The sequence below is a fragment of the Salmo trutta genome, chromosome 2 (genome assembly GCF_901001165.1).
Source record: "Salmo trutta chromosome 2, fSalTru1.1, whole genome shotgun sequence".
In the NCBI taxonomy this organism is placed as follows: domain Eukaryota; kingdom Metazoa; phylum Chordata; class Actinopteri; order Salmoniformes; family Salmonidae; genus Salmo; species Salmo trutta.
The window spans coordinates 34,490,930-34,508,865 of NC_042958.1; the positions used below are offsets into that span (position 1 = coordinate 34,490,930).

General features: G+C 42.1%; 1 protein-coding gene across 4 annotated transcripts in view; it reads left to right on the forward strand.

Moving 5' to 3' along the window:
• Positions 1–17,936, forward strand: part of LOC115154356 (sickle tail protein homolog) — a 188,806-nt gene that overhangs the window by 113,207 nt on the left and 57,663 nt on the right. For 2 of the 4 annotated variants that reach the window (XM_029700522.1, XM_029700533.1), the window contains exon 2: positions 5,277–5,376. The exons of the other annotated variants lie outside the window; for them this stretch is intronic. In XM_029700522.1, coding sequence (XP_029556382.1) covers positions 5,326–5,376 — 51 coding nt within the window. In that variant the 5' untranslated portion in view covers positions 5,277–5,325. The remainder of the gene's footprint in view (positions 1–5,276; positions 5,377–17,936) is intronic. 4 annotated transcript variants of the gene reach the window in all.

Sequence of the window (17,936 nt, forward strand, 5' to 3'; positions counted from 1 at the left end):
GGGGGTTTAATCCTGAGGGAAAGGGGGGTGACGGGGAGACAGGATGAGGGCTGTGGAATAAGCCTTTTTGACAGAACCAAACCTGAAAACACCCCAAGACAGACAACAGTCTTTACACACACAAGTCTCACAATGCACACATGGAAATCAGACTAGTTCAGCTAATCTGGCCAGCTAATCTTCTGATGTAGCAGGATTCTCCGGTATGATACACAACAGCATTGTTTGCAGAGGCATAGTTTACTTACAACACAAGTCTGAGTCACACTGGAAGTCAACAGATCATTGTTGTTATTAGATAGGTTTTTGTTCTGATTCACCTCCCTGTCAGAATCGCTGATTCACCATAACTGACATTTTTTTATTAATTTTTTATTTCACCTTTATTTAACCAGGTAGGCTAGTTGAGAACAAGTTCCATGTACAACTGCAACCTGGCAAAGCAGTGCGACACAAACAACAACACAGTTACACATGGAATAAACAAGCGTACAGTCTATAACACAATAGAAAAAAATTAAGTCTATATACAGTGTGTGCAAATGGCGTGAGGAGGTGAGGCAATAAATAGGCCATAGTAGCGAAGTAATTACAATTTAGCAATTAACACTGGAGTGATAGATGTGCAGATGATGATGTGCAAGTAGAAATACTGGTGTGCAAAAGAGCAGAAAAGTAAATAAAAACAATATGGGGATGAGGTAGGTAGATTGGATGGGCTATTTACAGATGGGCTATGTACAGCTGCAGCGATCGGTTAGCTGCTCAGATAGCTGATGTTTAAAGTTAGTGAGGGAAATATAAGTCTCCAGCTTCAGCCATTTTTGTAATTCGTTCCAGTCATTGGCAGCAGAGAACTGGAAGGACAGACGGCCAAAGGAGGTGTTGGCTTTGGGGATGACCAGTGAGAAATACCTGCTGGAGCGTGTGCTACGGGTGGGTGTTATCGTGACCAGTGAGCTGAGATAAGGCGGAGCTTTACCTAGCAAAGTGTCACGTCCTAACCAGCAGGTGGAGTAGGTGTATAGTTTTGGTCAGGGCGTGGCAGAAGAAGTTGTTTTCTATGTTCTGTCTAGGTTGGGTGTTTCTATGTAGAGTTAATTGGGGTGGACTTCCAATTGAAGGCAGCTGTGTGGTGTTGCCTTTGATTGGAAGTCCTATATTAGTTGGGTGTGTTTGTCTGTGTGTTTGTGGGGAATTGTTTATGCACTGCGTTAGTATAGCCTGCAAAACTGTTGGTGTCGTGAGTATCGTTTATTGTTTTGGTTTTTTCTGTGGATGCTTTACTCTTGTTTTTGTGAATTAAAATAATGAGTATCCACAACTCTGCTGCATTTTGGTCTTCCCTGCAACACCACGACATAATCTGTGACACTAAGACTTATAGATGACCGGGCCAGCCGATGAGAGCATACAGGTTGCAGTGGTGGGTGGTATATGGGGCTTTGATGACAAAACAGATGGCACTGTGATAGACTGCACCCAGTGTGCTGAGTAGAGTGTTGGAGGCTATTTTGAAGTCTACGATCAGTAGGATAGTCAGTTTTACAAAGGTATGTTTGGCGGCGTGAGTGAAGGAGGCTTTGTTACGAAAAAGGAAGCCGATTCTAGATTTAGTTTTGGATTGGAAATGTTTAATATGAGTCTGGAAGGAGAGTTTACAGTCCAGCCAGACACCTAGGTATTTGTAGTTGTCCACATATTCTAAGTTAGAACCGTCCAGAGTAATGATGCTAGTCGGGCGGGTGCGGGCAGCGAACGGTTGAAAAGCATGCATTGAGTTTTACTAGCGTTTTAAGAGCAGTTGGAGGCCACGGAAGGAGTGTTGTATGGCATTGAAGCTCGTTTGGAGGTTTGTTAACACAGTGTCCAAAGAAGGGCAAGATGTATACAGAATGGTGGCGTCTGCGTAGAGATGGATCAGGTAATCACCCACAGCAAGAGCGACATCGTTGATATTTACAGAGAAAAGAGTCGCCCCTGGAATTGAACCCTGTGGTAGCCCCATAGAGACTGCCAGAGGTCCGGACAACAGGCCCTCCGATTTGACACACTAAACTCTATCTGAGAAGTAGTTGGTGAACCAGGCGAGGCAGTCATTTGAGAAACCAAGGCTGTTGACTCTGCCGTTAAGAATACAGTGATTGACAGAGTCGATGAAGACGGCTGCACAGTACTGTCTTTTATCGATGGCGGTTATGATATCGTTTAGTACCTTGAGCGTGGCTGAGGTGCACCCGTGACTAGCTCGGAAACCGGATGGCACAGCGGAGAAGGTACAGCAGGATTCAAAATGGTCAGTGATCTGTTTATTAACTTGGCTTTCGAAGACTTTAGAAAGGCAGGGCAGGATGGATATAGGTCTGTAACAGTTTGGGTCTAGAGTGTCACCCCCTTTGAAGAGGGGGATGACCGAGGCAGCTTTCAAATCTTTAGGGATCTCAGACGATACGAGAGTTTGAACAGACTGGTAATAGGGGTTGCAACAATGGTGGCTGATAATTTTAGAAAGAGAGGGTCCAGATTGTCTTGCCCAGCTGATTTGTACGGGTCCAGGTTTTGCAGCTCTTTCAGAACATCTGCTATCTGGATTTGGGTGAAGGAGAAGCTGGGGATGCTTGGGAAAGTAGCTGCGCGGGGTACGGAGCTGTTGGCCGGAGTTGGGGTAGCCAGGCGGAAAGCATGGCCAGCCGTAGAGAAATGCTTATTGAAATTTATCGGTGATGACAGTGTTACTTAGCCTCAGTGCAGTTGGCAGCTGGGAGGAGGTGCTCTTGTTCTCCATGGACTTTACTGTCCCAAAACCTTTTGGAGTTAGAGCTACAGGATGCACATTTCTGTTTGAAAAAGCTAGCCTTTTCTTTCCTGACTGACTGCGTGTATTGGTTCCTGAATAGTCCTTCGGGGACTATTCGATTCTAGTGCAGTCTGCCACAGGGTGTTTTGTGCTGGTCGAGGGCAGACAATTCTGGAGTGAACCTAGGGCTATATCTGTTCTTAGTTCTACATTTTTTGAAAGGGGCATGCTTATTTAAGATGGTGAGGAAATTACTTTTAAAGAATGACCAGGCATCCTCGACAGACAGGATGAGGTCAATATCCTTCCAGGATACCCGGCCCAGGTCGATTAGAAAGGCCTGCTCGCAGAAGTGTTTTGGGGAGCGTTTGACAGTGATGAGGGGTGGTCGTTTGACCGCGGACCCATAGCGGATGCAGGCAATGAGGCAGTGATCACTGAGATCCTGGTTGAAGACAGCAGAGGTGTATTTGGAGGGCAAGTTGGTCAGGATAATATCTATGAGGGTGCCCATGTTTACGGATTTGGGGTTGTACCTGGTAGGTTCCTTGATAATTTGTGTGAGAATGGGGGCATCTAGCTTTGATTGTAGGACTGCCGGGGTGTTAAGCATATCCCAGTTTAGTTCACCTAACAGAACGAAATCTGAAGATAAATGGGGGGCAATCAATTCACATATGGTGTCCAGGGCACAGCTGGGAGCTGAGGGGGGTCTATAACAGGCGGCAGCAGTGAGAGACTTATTTCTGGAGCGATTCATTTTTCAAATTCGAAGCTCGAACTGTTTGGGCATAGACCTGGAAAGTATGACGGAACTTTGCAGGCAGTAGATTGCAACTCCTCCCCCTTTGGCAGTTATATCTTGATGGAAAATGTAGTTGGGGATGGAAATCTCAGAATTTTTGGTGGTCTTCCTAAGCCAGGATTCAGACACGGCAAGGACATCAGGGTTGGCAGGGTGTGCTAAAGCAGTGAGTAAAACATACTTAGGGAGGAGGCTTCTGATGTTAAGATGCATGAAACCAAGGCTTTTTCGGTTACAGAAGTCAACAAATGAGAGCGCCTGGCACACAGGGCTTGGGTTAACCTCCTCATCACCAGAAGAACAGAGGAGGAGTAGGGTGAGGGTACGGCTAAAGCCTATCAAAACTGGTCGTCTAGTGCATTAGGGACAGAGAATAAAAGGAGCAGATTTCTTATTTTCGAAAGAGATGACAATGAAATGGGAGAAAAAACAAGTTTAATATTAAACACATACATTCCAGTGGGTACAATTAGGCTATTTGACAGGCCAGGCGCAACCTGCAAAACCTTCCCCAGAGGAATATTTTTCAGTGTTTTTACCTCCGGTCAGGTTCCTGCAGCATTTCTCTATGTGGAATGTGTAAGAGGGCAATCGATATTCACAGCCAGAAATTAACACATGGGTTTGGATATGAAATAATTGCATTGTTATTTCCGACCGATTGGAGCAGCGGTCTAAGGCACTGCATCATAGTGCTAGAGGCGTTACTACAGACCGGGTTCGATCCCCGGCTGTATCACAACCGGCCGTGATCTGGAGTCGTGCACAATTGGCCCAGCATTGTCCGGGTTAGGGGAGTGTTTGGCCGGGGTAGGCCGTCATTGTAAATAAGAATTTGTTCTTAACTGACTTGCCTAGTGAAATAAAGGTTATAAAAAATTTAAATTGTCACTCAACAATGCGTCTGTGGGGAGACAGGTTACGGTTTATAATGACATATTTTAATTGACCTAAATGTGAATGCTATTTACTGTAGTGATGATTAATAATATTATGTTACAATAGTAATATTCCATCTAAGCTGCCAATCTGTCTTGTTGGCAAGAGTTACAAAGGTTCAACCCAACTCATCTTCAAATCAAATCCAATTTTAATTGTCACATGCGCCAAATACAACAGGTGTAGACCTTACTGTGAAATGCTTAACCAACAATGCAGTTCAAGAAATAGAGTTAAGAAAATATTTACTAAATAAACTAAAGTTAAATTATTTTAAATAAAAAGTATCACAAAAAAAATAATAACGAGACTATATACTGGGGGTACCGGTACCGAGTCAATGTGCGGGGGTACAGGTTAATCAAGGTAGTTTGTACATGTACAGTAGGTAGGGGTAAAATGACTATGCATAGATGATAAACAGTGAGTAGCAGCAGTGTAAAAACAAAGGGGGTGTCAATGTAAATAGTCCAGGTTGCAAATGTTGATCAATTCAGCCTGTAAATAAGAGGGTCAACAACCAAATCAACAGTATCTGCCCGTTAACCTATCCTGATAGAACCCCAGAGGCTGTCCTTGTCCTGGGCTGTGTCTCACCTGGCACCCTATTCCCTATAAAGTGCACCACTTTTGACCAGGTATAGGGAATAGGGTGACACTTGGAACAGTGTTGTCAGTGTATAGCTGATGAGTTTCCCAGTTCTCAACTACAGTACCTGACCTCTATCCATACAGTGAGCAGTAGAGGGGTGTTCACCAATCACCACCTCCATCCTCTCCCGGCATGCCTTCGCATGCAGCAAGCCCAACATCTGGACTCCACCTTGGCCCAAAGGTACGTGGCTGACTATCTTCAAAGCACGCAGGATGATTTCACCACTGACAAACTCCGAGCTCTTACTCCGAGCATCTGGTCCCGTTGATCCAAATCCGTTGATCCAAATCCCCCTTGCCCGCTTCAGCAAGCGTTTCTCATTGAATAAGAAAGGGGCTACACCTGGAAGCTTGGAGAAAGTATTTTAAAGGAAGTTAGTTTTAAACTGCTTTATGGATGATATCATTGGTGATATACTGTATATATTTGATTAGACAGTGTTTTGATGTGACATGATTTGTTACGTCTTAAAAGCTACAGAGGGACAGGATGGCTGTGCTTCTACTAATTCCTGCATAAGGTCTTACTCTGTGTGCACTTGAAAGTACACATAAATGATTCAGTGTTGAATCAACACTGACAGTGTTCAATGTATGGGTCCACACTTTTCAGTGTTAAATTAACACTGCTTAGTACTGACACTGTTATACTTTGTCAGTGTTAGGGAATTAACACGTTTAGTGTTATGCAATAACACTTCAGTTTTTTAACACTAGGAAGTGTATATACAGTGCCTTCGGAAAGTATTCAGAGTCATTTTGTTACGTTACAGCCTTATTTTAAAATAGATTTGAGATGTTTTTGCACATTTATTAAATATAAAAAACTGAAATATCACATTTAAATAAGTATTCAGACCCTTTGGCAGCGATTACAGCCTTTAGTCTTCTTGGGTATGACGCTACAAGCTTGGCACACCTGTATTTGGGGAGTTTCTCCCATTCTTCTCTGCAGATCCTCTCAAGCTCTGTCAGGTTGGATGGGAAGCGTTGCTGCACAGATATTTTCAGGTCTCTCCAGAGATGTTCGAGAGTCCTTTAGGTGCCTTTTGGCAAACTCCAAGCAGGCTGTCATGTGCCTTTTACTGAGGAGTGGCTTCTGTCTACCATAAAGGCCTGATTTTGATAGAGTGCTGCAGAGATGGTTGTTCTTCTGGAAGGTTCTCCCATCTTCGCAGAGGAACTCTGGAGCTCTGTCAGAGTGACCATCAGGTTCTTGGTCACCTCCCTCACAAAGGCCCTTCTCTCCCGATTGCTCAGTTTGGCTGGGCGGCAAGCTCTGGAAAGAGTCTTGGTGGTCCCAAACTTCTTCCATTTAAGAATGATGGAGGCCACTGTGTTCTTGGGGACCTTCAATGCTGCAGACATTTTTTTGGTACCCTTCCCCAGATCTGTGCCTCGACAAAATTCTGTCTTGGAGCTCTACAGACAATTCCTTCAACCTCATGGCTTGGTTTTTGCTCTAACATGCACTGTCAACTGTGGAACCTTATATAGACATGTATGTGCCTTTCCAAATCATGTCTAATCAATTGAATTTACCAGAGGTGGACTCCTTTCAAGTTTTAGAAACAGCTCAAGGCTGATCAATGGAAACAGGATGCACCTGAGCAAAGGGTCTGAATACTTATGTAAATAAGGTATTTCTGTTTAACTGTTGAGGAAGTATTTTTTTGACATGCCCACCATTGTCATCTTTTTCTTGTTACAATGGATGTAGCTACGAACATAAATGTATAATCCCCATAGCCTACATGTTTTTTTTCTTCATAAAAGCACAGATGTGTTTGAAACTGTAAGCAAAAACTTTGAATTTTGTCATATGCGGAAATGTGCCTTACTGCCTTTTTGAATTTTGTGTAGAAGCAGTAGTCTAGTCAAGGAAGCATGCAAAATATATTGGCACACTCCACTTACCAAGACCATTGCCAAATAAGGCACACTGTCACCTACTTTTATAGTAAACCTTGAGATGGTACCACCTAGAGGTCGACCGATTAATCGGAATGGCTGATTTAATTATTGCCGATTTCAAGTTTTTATAACAATCGGTAATCAGTATTTTTGGACACCGATTTGCCTTTATTTAACTAGGTAAGTCAGATTAAAAGCACATTCTTATTTTCAATGACGGCCTAGGAACGGGGGTTAACTGCCTTGTTCAGGGGCAGAACAGATTTTTACCTTGTCACCTCGGGGATTAGTTTTTGCAACCTTCCGGTTACTAGTCCAACGCTCTAACCACCTACCTTACATTGCACTCCACGAGGAGCCTGCGTGGCAGGCTGACTACCTGTTACGCAAGGGCAGCAAGAAGCCAAGGTAAGTTGCTAGCTAGCATTAAACTTATCTTATAAAAAACTATCAATCTTAACATAATCGCTAGTTAAACTAGTAATATCATCAACCATGTGTAGTTATCTAACGTGTCCTGCGTTGCATATAATCGATTGGTCCGCCAATAATCGGTATCGGCGTTGAAAAATCATAATCGGTCGACCTCTAGTACCACCCAGCACATCTAGAATTGAGTGTATGTCATACCAAACCCCTCCCTTGAGATGACGTAAAAACAAGTGGCAGTCGGTACCGTTTAAGATTAGCATTTTTTTTTTTGCTGAGCATGGCCTTATTTCTATTACAACATATTGGATGACTGTCTGTCATTCATATTCCATTCACCCAGCTCAATGTAAAATCGATAGGTTTAGTCTACCTCGTAATTCTCACATTTTCCCTATACCCATCAGGAGGTTGCTACAACCTAGCTTATGAATCAAAGTTTACAACGTAGGTGCACAGGTTGAGAGAAATTTGAGTAATCAATGTGACAGACATTGACACATTCAATACTGCTTTGTACACTTTTGCCTGCATTTAGCTGATCTAGGGTGTAATCATTAGTCCAACAGTGGCAAACAAGAGTTTCTATTAGACAAATTCAGGTATGTTTGGCCCCATTTCATTCCGTTTGTTTCTGTTTAAGAAACGTTTTAACAGAATCGGCGGAAAGAATACACCCCTGATCACACAAACACAGTTCACTTTCATAGCAGCCACATACAAACAGGTTCTCTCTCCAGCAGGTTGTGTGTGTATGTGTGTGTGTGAGAAAGAGCTCGAGTCATGAGTTTAGTGTACTGTAATATCAGCGTGTGTGCTGGAGTTGTGTAGTGCGGCGTAGTATCTGATATAACTGATATAAGCACATCCAGGAGGTCAAAGAAAAAACAATGCTAGGCTCAATGGTGTGTGAGGAGCATACACGACAAAGGTCAAAGAAGACAGGAACAGATGGAGGACAGTGATAGGAAGGCATGATGATGATGGGCAACTGTAGAGTTGAAAGGAGCAATATTTTCCCTATTTGCATGGGTCAATCAAACAAATCCAGGTCTGATAAGATTGTCTGAACCTTTCGTGTTGATGTACGTGTGTGTGTTGATGTGAGTGTATGTGTGAGTGCGCGAGTGTATGTACATGCTGGGATTAGAGGAGGTGAAAACGCACATGAAAGAGAGATGAACATTTGCTTTAGTCATGTCAAATCTAATGAAAAGTTCAGTGTGTGACTAAGAGTGTGTTTGTTTGTGCCGCTATGTTGCCCGCTCACCCCTCCCTCTCCTTTGGGAGGTAGAGGATCATTTGGTGTGGGTAGAGTAAAGGGGTGTGAGTGGTCCCCAGTAAGCATTCATTAGACACGTACAGTGAGGGAAAAAGTATTTGATCCCCTGCTGATTTTTTACATTTGCCCACTGACCAAAAAATGATCAGTCTATCATTTTAATGGTAGGTTTATTTGAACAGTGAGAGACAGAATAACAACAGAAAAATCCAGAAAAACGCATGTCAAAAATGTCATAAATTGATTTGCATTTTAATGAGGGAAATAAGTATTTGACCCCCTCTCAATCAGAAAGATTTCTGGCTCCCAGGTGTCTTTTTATACAGGTAATGAGCTGAGATTAGGAGCACACTCTTAAAGGGAGTGCTCCTAATCTCAGCTTGTTACCTGTATAAAAGACACCTGTCCACAGAAGCAATCAATCAGATTTCAAACTCTCCACCATGGCCAAGACCAAAGAGCTCTCCAAGGATGTCAGGGACGAGATTGTAGACCTACACAAGGCTGGAATGGGCTACAAGACCATCGCCAAGCAGCTTGGTGAGAAGGTGACAACAGTTGGTGTGATCATTCGCAAATGGAAGAAACACAAAAGAACTGTCAATCTCCCTCGGCCTGGGGCTCCATGCAAGATCTCACCTCGTGGAGTTGCAATGATCATGAGAACCGTGAGGAATCGGTGGGGAATCAGCCGTAACTACACGGGAGGATCTTGTCAATGATCTCAAGGCAGCTGGGACCATAGTCACCAAGAAAACAATTGGTAACACACTACGCCATGAAGTACTGAAGTCCTGCAGCACCCGCAAGGTCCCCCTGCTCAAGAAAGCACATATACATGCCCGTCTGAAGTTTGCCAATGAACATCTGAATGATTCAGAGGACAACTGGGTGAAAGTGTTGTGGTCAGATGAGACCAAAATTGAGCTCTTTGGCATCAACTCAACTCGCCGTGTTTGGAGGAGGAAGAATGCTGCCTATGACCCCAAGAACACCATCCCCACCGTCAAACATGGAGGTGGAAACATTATGCTTTGGGGGTGTTTTTCTGCTAAGGGGACAGGACAACTTCACCGCATCAAAGGGACGATGGACGGGGCCATGTACTGTCAATTCTTGGGTGAGAACATCCTTCCCTCAGCCAGGGCATTGAAAATGGGTCGTGTATGGGTATTCCAGCATGACAATGACCCAAAACACACGGCCAAGGCAACAAAGGAGTGGCTCAAGAAGAAGCACATTAAGGTCCTGGAGTGGCCTAGCCAGTCTTCAGACCTTAATCCCATAGAAAATCTGTGGAGGGAGCTGAAGGTTCGAGTTGCCAAACGTCAGCCTCGAAACCTTAATGACTTGGAGAAGATCTGCAAAGAGGAGTGGGACAAAATCCCTCCTGAGATGTGTGCAAACCTGGTGGCCAACTACAAGAAACGTCTGACCTCTGATTGCCAACAAGGGTTTTGCCACCAAGTACTAAGTCATGTTTTGCAGAGGGGTCAAATACTTATTTCCCTGATTCAAATCATTTTATAACATTTTTGACGTGTTTTTCTGGATTGTTTTGTTGTTGTTCTGTCTCTCACTGTTCAAATAAACCTACCATTAAAATTATAGACTGATCATTTCTTTGTCGGTGGGCAAACGTACAAAATTAGCAGGGGATCAAATACTTTTTTCTCTCACTGTATAACACTTTCATAATGGAGATCAGGGCCCTGCGACTCTTCCTCACTCTGAAGAAACTACACCTTACCTCTGTCCCAAATGGCACCCTATTCCCTTTATGGGTGGACTACTTTTGACCTTTGGGCCCTGGTCGAATGTAGTGCACCACATCGGGAGGAGGGTGCCATTTGCGGGAGCATCCATTGTGACTTACACTCAGACGTTAGCTTAATTATGAGAGAATGTGGGAGATGTTATGCTAAGAAGACTTTTCTTACCACATGTTACTTAAGTAATATCTTATCTCACATTTCTTTTTACCTTCTCCCGTTTCTTTGCTATGCTGTCTTTAATGTATTCAGACAAAGATGGGGAAAGAAACTATCTTGTTACAATTACAAAATGTTACCAATGGATCAAAATAAAATACAGAATACTTTTTTTTATTGTTCGAATAACAAAATACATTTAACTACACGCCTTCACAACAATCACATTCTTAGTAACAAAAAAATCGTACTTGCTATGGCTGATATGTTGTTGTTTATATACCTTAGTTGAATTCCCTGACTGTCACCAGACACACACACACACACACACACAGAGAGAGAGAGAGAGGCTCAAATTAGACCTGACGGTTATACGGGCCAGGACAAACTCTCTGGAAGAGAGTGTGTTCTCTGTGTGTGTGTGTGTGTGTGTGTGTGTGTGTGTGTGTGTGTGTGTGTGTGTGTGTGTGTGTGTGCGGGTATGGATCCCCTTAGAATGAAACTCAGCAGAGCTGTTATTACGGGAAAGCCGGAAGCGTCAGAAGGGATAAATCATACTCGGAGTACTAATGTTATGACATTAAAGAACAAGTCTAGACAGGACGTGATGCCAGAGCTCTGTCAGCAAATACTTTGTGGTGTGTGTGTGTGTGTGTGGAAAGTACAGTAATGGGTAAATTATCTGTTAAGACCTGGTTAGCCCAGACCTGTTAAACTCTGGCTTGCTCAATCCCAAAATTGCATGACAGTTACAGGCACCAGTGCAAAACAGAACCAGTAAAATGACCCTGCAAGCGTGCAAGGTATTCCATGGCTAACAATCTCATATTATTTCCAACCTTTTTCTAGGTTTTCCAACGTTTTATCTTCTGATGTAATCACCTGTAACTTAAATGCCGTGCAACATAACTCTTACGGAAAAAGCACGTGATCACACGTGTTTCACATGTGATCTCATGTAAAAGCAACATGTGATAGCATGAAACTACACGTGACAACATTTGACAACAGTTTTTCACATGTAAAATTGCACATTCTATTTTCACATGTGAATGTTTTTCATACGTGAAAATTTAATTCCACATGTGAGAATTAGATTTTCACATGTGAAAATGCTCCTCACATGTGAACTCAAAATGTAACATGTGAACAACTGACCTCACATGTCTCTTATGTTTTCACATGTGAAATTGCACATTTCCTGTGTTTGTTTTTTTTACGGGAAGTAATGAAATGGTATGTTTCTTTTTAAGTTAAGTGGTACGCTGTTCAGCTAAAATATTGTAAACATCTTTAATCAATCTGATTTACATTTGACATGATCACTTAGTGCTGACTTTTCAATATGCCCTAACCTGGGACTTGATCTCTCACAACCTTGGGCCACAAAGTCTGTAGAATACCAAAGTCCCCTACAGATTCATTACCTATAACACATCTCTGCACTTAGAAAAATAGTGCCATCTGCACTGCTATTTAAGTTAGCAAATAATCTGACTATTCTCTCATCATTAATTACATTTTCAGCAATTTGAGGGTTTTCTGTATAGTTTAATGTTGGTGGGGCGTATTATTCAGTTTTAATGTTACTCCTGAATCACCATGATCAATACAATACACTCAAGAAAAAAAATATTGTATTTTTTAAGATTTACTTTGAAGTCCAAAGTGTAGGGACACAGGTGAAGTCAATTATTGCCACAGACATGGTGGCATAGCAGGAAGTTTGGAATGCTGTGAACCAAGAGGTTGTGAGTTCAAATCCCACGTGAGGACATGTTGAAGAATAATTACTGTATAAATAAGCCTACACAATGTAATCAGATATGTAAATTGATGATATCTTAAGGAAAAAAAAATATTTGTAGGGCATCGCCTGTGAAATCTCATGAAAAATATCCACATGTTAAACTTCATGTGAAATATAATCACATGTGAAAGTGTTCCAAAACCATATGGTTTCACGTGAAACTTCATGGGATTTTTCACGTGAATGTAATTTTTTTTTCCGTAAGGGAATACCACTTTACTTGCTATTTAGAGACATACTAGCAATTTAGTTGTACAACTATGGTGAAGAGAGAGACCGTTTGAGTGGTCGTTAGGGTCTCTGACCCATTCTGCGATGGGAGAGACCAGGGGTTGACTGGGACCAGAAATCGGCCCGGGCATTTCTAATATGCCAGGCCATTTTTTTCCCTAGAGGCCCCCATTATTATTCAAAAAATGATTATTCTGTGCAACAAAAAAATTATATTTAGACTGTCGCTCTTGGCTAAAGATGGACTGGTCCATCTGGCATTTTCCCAAACTGCCCTATGGCTAGTCTGTTTCTCAGAGACACTGATTAAGTTTTACCAGTATTACCAGTGAGGTTTTGCCTAGCAGGCTGAGGTCTTATCTGTTCTGGGGACCGGTGTCATCTTTCTGGCTTCTTCCAGCCCTCATGAGATGGGAGGCTGTAAATACCAAAGGGGATTTGGGACATTTCAGAGCTATTCATTTTATCTAAAACACACTGTCAAACTTGTAAATCGATTTACTGCTCCCAGATAAATCTTGTCTCGGTGCACAATTTTCTCTCTTTTTTTTCAATGCATGACTTAGAGATAAAACAAGTGTGATTTTGATGAGTGTGTGTTGTGTGTGTGCGCGTCCACATGCGTATGTGGTTGCCCTGGTTCTACACACACACCCACATCCCTTGACTGCTCTCCCCTGACACTGTGGTGGTGATAGAACTTTGATGTGAGTTTATCCTGGGCAGGCTGGACTGGAAGTCACCACCATCCTTCTATCCAGTCTAGGGGAGAACAGAACAGAACAGTGGGGCTGGAATAACAGCAGGATGTGTGTGTTCAGCAGACCAGGGGAGTTTCCACTAGACTAGGATATGGGAAGCTCTGCAGGAGGGAGATAATCGCCGTGCTGGTAATTCACTGTAAATATCTTCTATTCTATTAAATGTCTTCAAACTAGGAGGGAAATATTTAAAATCTATTTAATTCTGCTTATGATCAGGATTGTGACTATGATGATTGGGCATGTATGCCTCTTATGTACAGGTGGAAATTGAGAGCATATTGATTCAGTATTTGTAGTAAGTTGGTCGGATGAACAGTAACCTCTGAGCGACACTATATTGATTGCCACAAAGCGCATTGTAATATGTGGACTTTCAGGACGTCAACGTTCTGTAAGTCTCCAACCTTCCATTTGCATCGCTCGTAAGAGTACGTTTGGCTAGTGAAAGTACAGTAGTCTGAGTTTGTTGTCGGCGAACCCTCTATGTTTGTGTGCTCAGGCTAATATAAAATGACTAAAATGTAATATGTTTTGTTTTGGCTCTCTCAGTGCAGGGCACACGGAGGTCTGTGTGCGAGTCTGATTGAGGTCTGCCTGAGTGAATTTAATCGAATGGCTGGGCCAAATCAGTTGTGCACATTTCAAAGTTGCTGAAACCGATTGAACGTAGGTTCTGGGGTCAATGGACCTGTTGTCATGTGTTCTCATTAACCTATCCTTTTTCATTAACCTATCCACTTTCTATTTTTTTATATATTTTACATTTTGCTTTGCTGCTGCATACACATACATTTTACATACATGGTACTTTTATATACAGCAATCACATAACAATAAAACATTTATTGATGACAGGGCATAGGAATTTGATATACCGTAATATGTCTGTCGCAGTGTAAGTCTGATGTGTCTGTTTTGACTACAGTTATTACCTAATAAAAACATATTTATTGCCAACAGAGAATAAATATGAATTTCATATGCCGTAATGTGCAACCACAGTGCAAACCGCCTCGAGTCCACAGATTATAGCCCTTCTCCATGGAACGCGTGATTGGCTTTGATTGTTGATACTGTAAAGTCGACCCCTTTTAACGAACCAATTAGCCCACTCTGTCCAGCCCCAGGCAGGCAGTCTGTCTGTAAAAGGTCATGTGATGATTTGGAGGGAGGGGATTAGAGGTGGAATGTAGTAGGAGAGGGGTTAGGGAGGGGGACACAGCCGTAATGAATGGGAATGGATGACAAGGGGATACTAGTGTATAATGTCATTAACACTGGGGTTGTGTTCCAATGGCACCCTATTACCAACACAGTGCACTACTTTTGACCAGAGCCCTGTAGGCACTACCTAGGGAATAGGGTGCCATTTGGGACACAGCCTGGATGATACAAAAGACCGTGAGGAGTTGGAGACCCACAGACAGACACGAGTATACTGAATGCAGTGAGCAGAAATGAAGCCATCTCTGAGATGATCTGGGAATTCAAACCACGGTCTTTAGAGTAGTAAACCAATGCCATGTCTGTCTGTTTGGTTGTGAACCATAAAGTAACAGATCTTGCGTTTTTCCTCGTCGGGTATTCAGCAAAAACTCAGGACCCCAAATTTGGACCATAAAGTGGCTTACCATATCCAGCTGAACGTCTATCCTTTTGTTGCTGGGCCATGTAGACATACAGATAACCCTGTCCAATCTGAGGAGCCACTCTGTTAACACACAGATGTACAGTTCGGGTTAGGGTTAGAGAAGGTGGTTCGTCAGTGTGTCTTGCTGTCTTCCCATGATGTACAGGGTTAGCAGCATGTAGAAGTACAGTACATAGACAGAGTGTACATGGTTAAGGGACTCCAGATGTGTGATACTCATACAGATCAGGCCAGTTAATTACATGGGGCTGAGGGATGGTTCTCTCTCTCAAATTCAAGCTGATTTATTGGCATGAAAAACATTGTGTCATTATTGCCAATTGTATTGTAATAAAATTATAAACAATAGCAAATAATAATATAAAATGGCAGTAAATAATAATACAAAATTAAATACAAAAATAATAATAATAAAATGGTAACAGTCAATAGTATAATGTAATAAATATAAAAATCTAAATATGGAAAATGAAACTATAACTAACTTATAACTAAATAACGGTCATCTTCACCATTACATCAGTACTACAACTACTATCATCATTACCACTACTACTACCATCACCATCACTAAACTGCTATCATTACCATTACTACCCATACCTCTACTATTTGGAATGATAAACAACAATAATAATAGAAATAACAATAATAGTAATAATAAGTAAGTTACTGCTTACTATGCAGGTGTTATTATTCAGTGTCCCTCAGGCTGTGGCAGGCAAATACATATTTGGCTGCAAGAGGAGCCATTGCTCCTTCGCCCATGAGTATTTTTAGTTTTTCCTCTGGGTTTAATAAGTTTGAATTTTGAATAAATGTAGTCATTTCTGTGAATAATGAATCTCTTTGTGAGGAATATTTATCACAGTAAAGAAGAAAGTGCATCTCTGTCTCTACCTCCCCTGTCGTGCAGTGACCACATACACGCTCCTCTTTGGGGAGCCATGTCTTTTTATGTTTGCCGGTTTCTATTGCCAATCGGTGGTCACTCAGCCGTACTTGGTAAGGATCTGTCTCTGCTTCGTATCTCTGACAGAGTAGAGATAATCAGCCAATTCATATTCTCTGTTTAGGGTCAGATAGCAATTTAGTCGGCTTTGGGATTTTGTTTCGTTTTTCCAATGTTGTAAATATGAGTCCTTTGATTGGTTCATGATTTTGTTTATTTGAATTCTTTCTTTTGAAGCAGTGCTGGCGTCAGCTTTGTTGGTGAGGTCCAATACCAGCTGACTGAGAGGGCTCGTTTCTGTGCTCAGCTCTCGGGTTTGAAGTGCTTTAAATTGCGGACTTGAATTTAGATGTAGCCAAAATTTTAATGATCTTTTCTGTATTTTCATTATAACTGGAAAGCGTCCCAATTCTGCCCTACATGCATTAGTTGGTGTATTTCTCTGGACTTGTAGGATTTTCTGACAGAATTCTGCATGTAGGGCTTCAATTGGATGTTTGTCCCACATTTTAAAGTCCAGTTTATTGAGTGGCCCCCAAACCTCACTTCTGCAAAGAGCTATTGGTAGGATTACACTGTCAAATATTTTGGTCCAAATTCTAACTGGGATGTTGATTTTGAATAATTTCATTTTTATTGCATACAATGAATGCTCTGCGGGCTTTTTCTTTGATTGCATTCACTGCCATATTAAAGTTTCCCGATGCAGATATGGTCAGACCAAGGTAGGTGTAATTTTTAGTGTGTTCAATTATGGTGTTGTTCAGGGTGAATTTATATTTGTGTTTCTGACATTGTTTTTCTTTTTTGAAAATCATGATTTTCGTTTTTTTGGAAATTTACTGCCAGGGCCCAATTATGGCAATATTGCTCTAGAGTATTAATGTTCTGTTGAAGACCTTCTTTGGTTGGTGATCGAAGTACCAAGTCATCAGCATATAGCAGGTATTTCACCTCTGTGTCAAATAGTGTGAGTCCTGGGGCTGGAGAATGGTCCAACATGTCTGCTAATGGGGATGGAGTCGACTCGGGCACGCGCGCCCCGTCCCATTGTCCTCAGATCGACCACTATCAAAATGCACTAATGTTTTTCAGCCATGGGCTGCAAAGCCACGATTCAGCTTTCTGGCGCCTTCTGAGAGCCTATGGGAGCGTTAGAAAATGTCACGTCATGCCAGAGATCCCCTGTTTTTGTTAGAGATGATCAAGAAGGCCATGAAATGGTCAGAGAGAGCGCTTCCTGTTTGGAATCTTCTCAGGTTTTGGCCTGCCAAATGAGTTCTGTTATACTCACAGACACCATTCAAACAGTTTTAGAAACTTTAGGGTGTTTTCTATCCAAATCAAACAATTATATGCATATTCTAGTTACTGGGCAGGAGTAGTAACCAGATTAAATCGGGTACGTTTTTTATCCGGCCGTACAAATACTGCCCCCTAGCCCCAACAGGTTAACTGCCTTGTTCAGGGGCAGAACGACAGATTTTTACCTTGTCAGCCCGGGGATTCAATCTTGCAACCTTACAGTTAACTAGTCCAACGCTCTAACCACCTGCTTTACATTGCACTCCACGAGGAGCCTGCCTGTTACGCGAATGCAGTAAGAAGCCAAGGTAAGTTGCTAGCTAGCATTAAACTTATAAAAAACAATCAATCAAGCATAATCACTAGTTAACTACACATGGTTGATGATATTACTAGTTTATCTAGCCTGTCCTGCGTTGCATATAATCGCTTAGGTACACATTGCTCCAACGTGTACCTAACTATAAACATC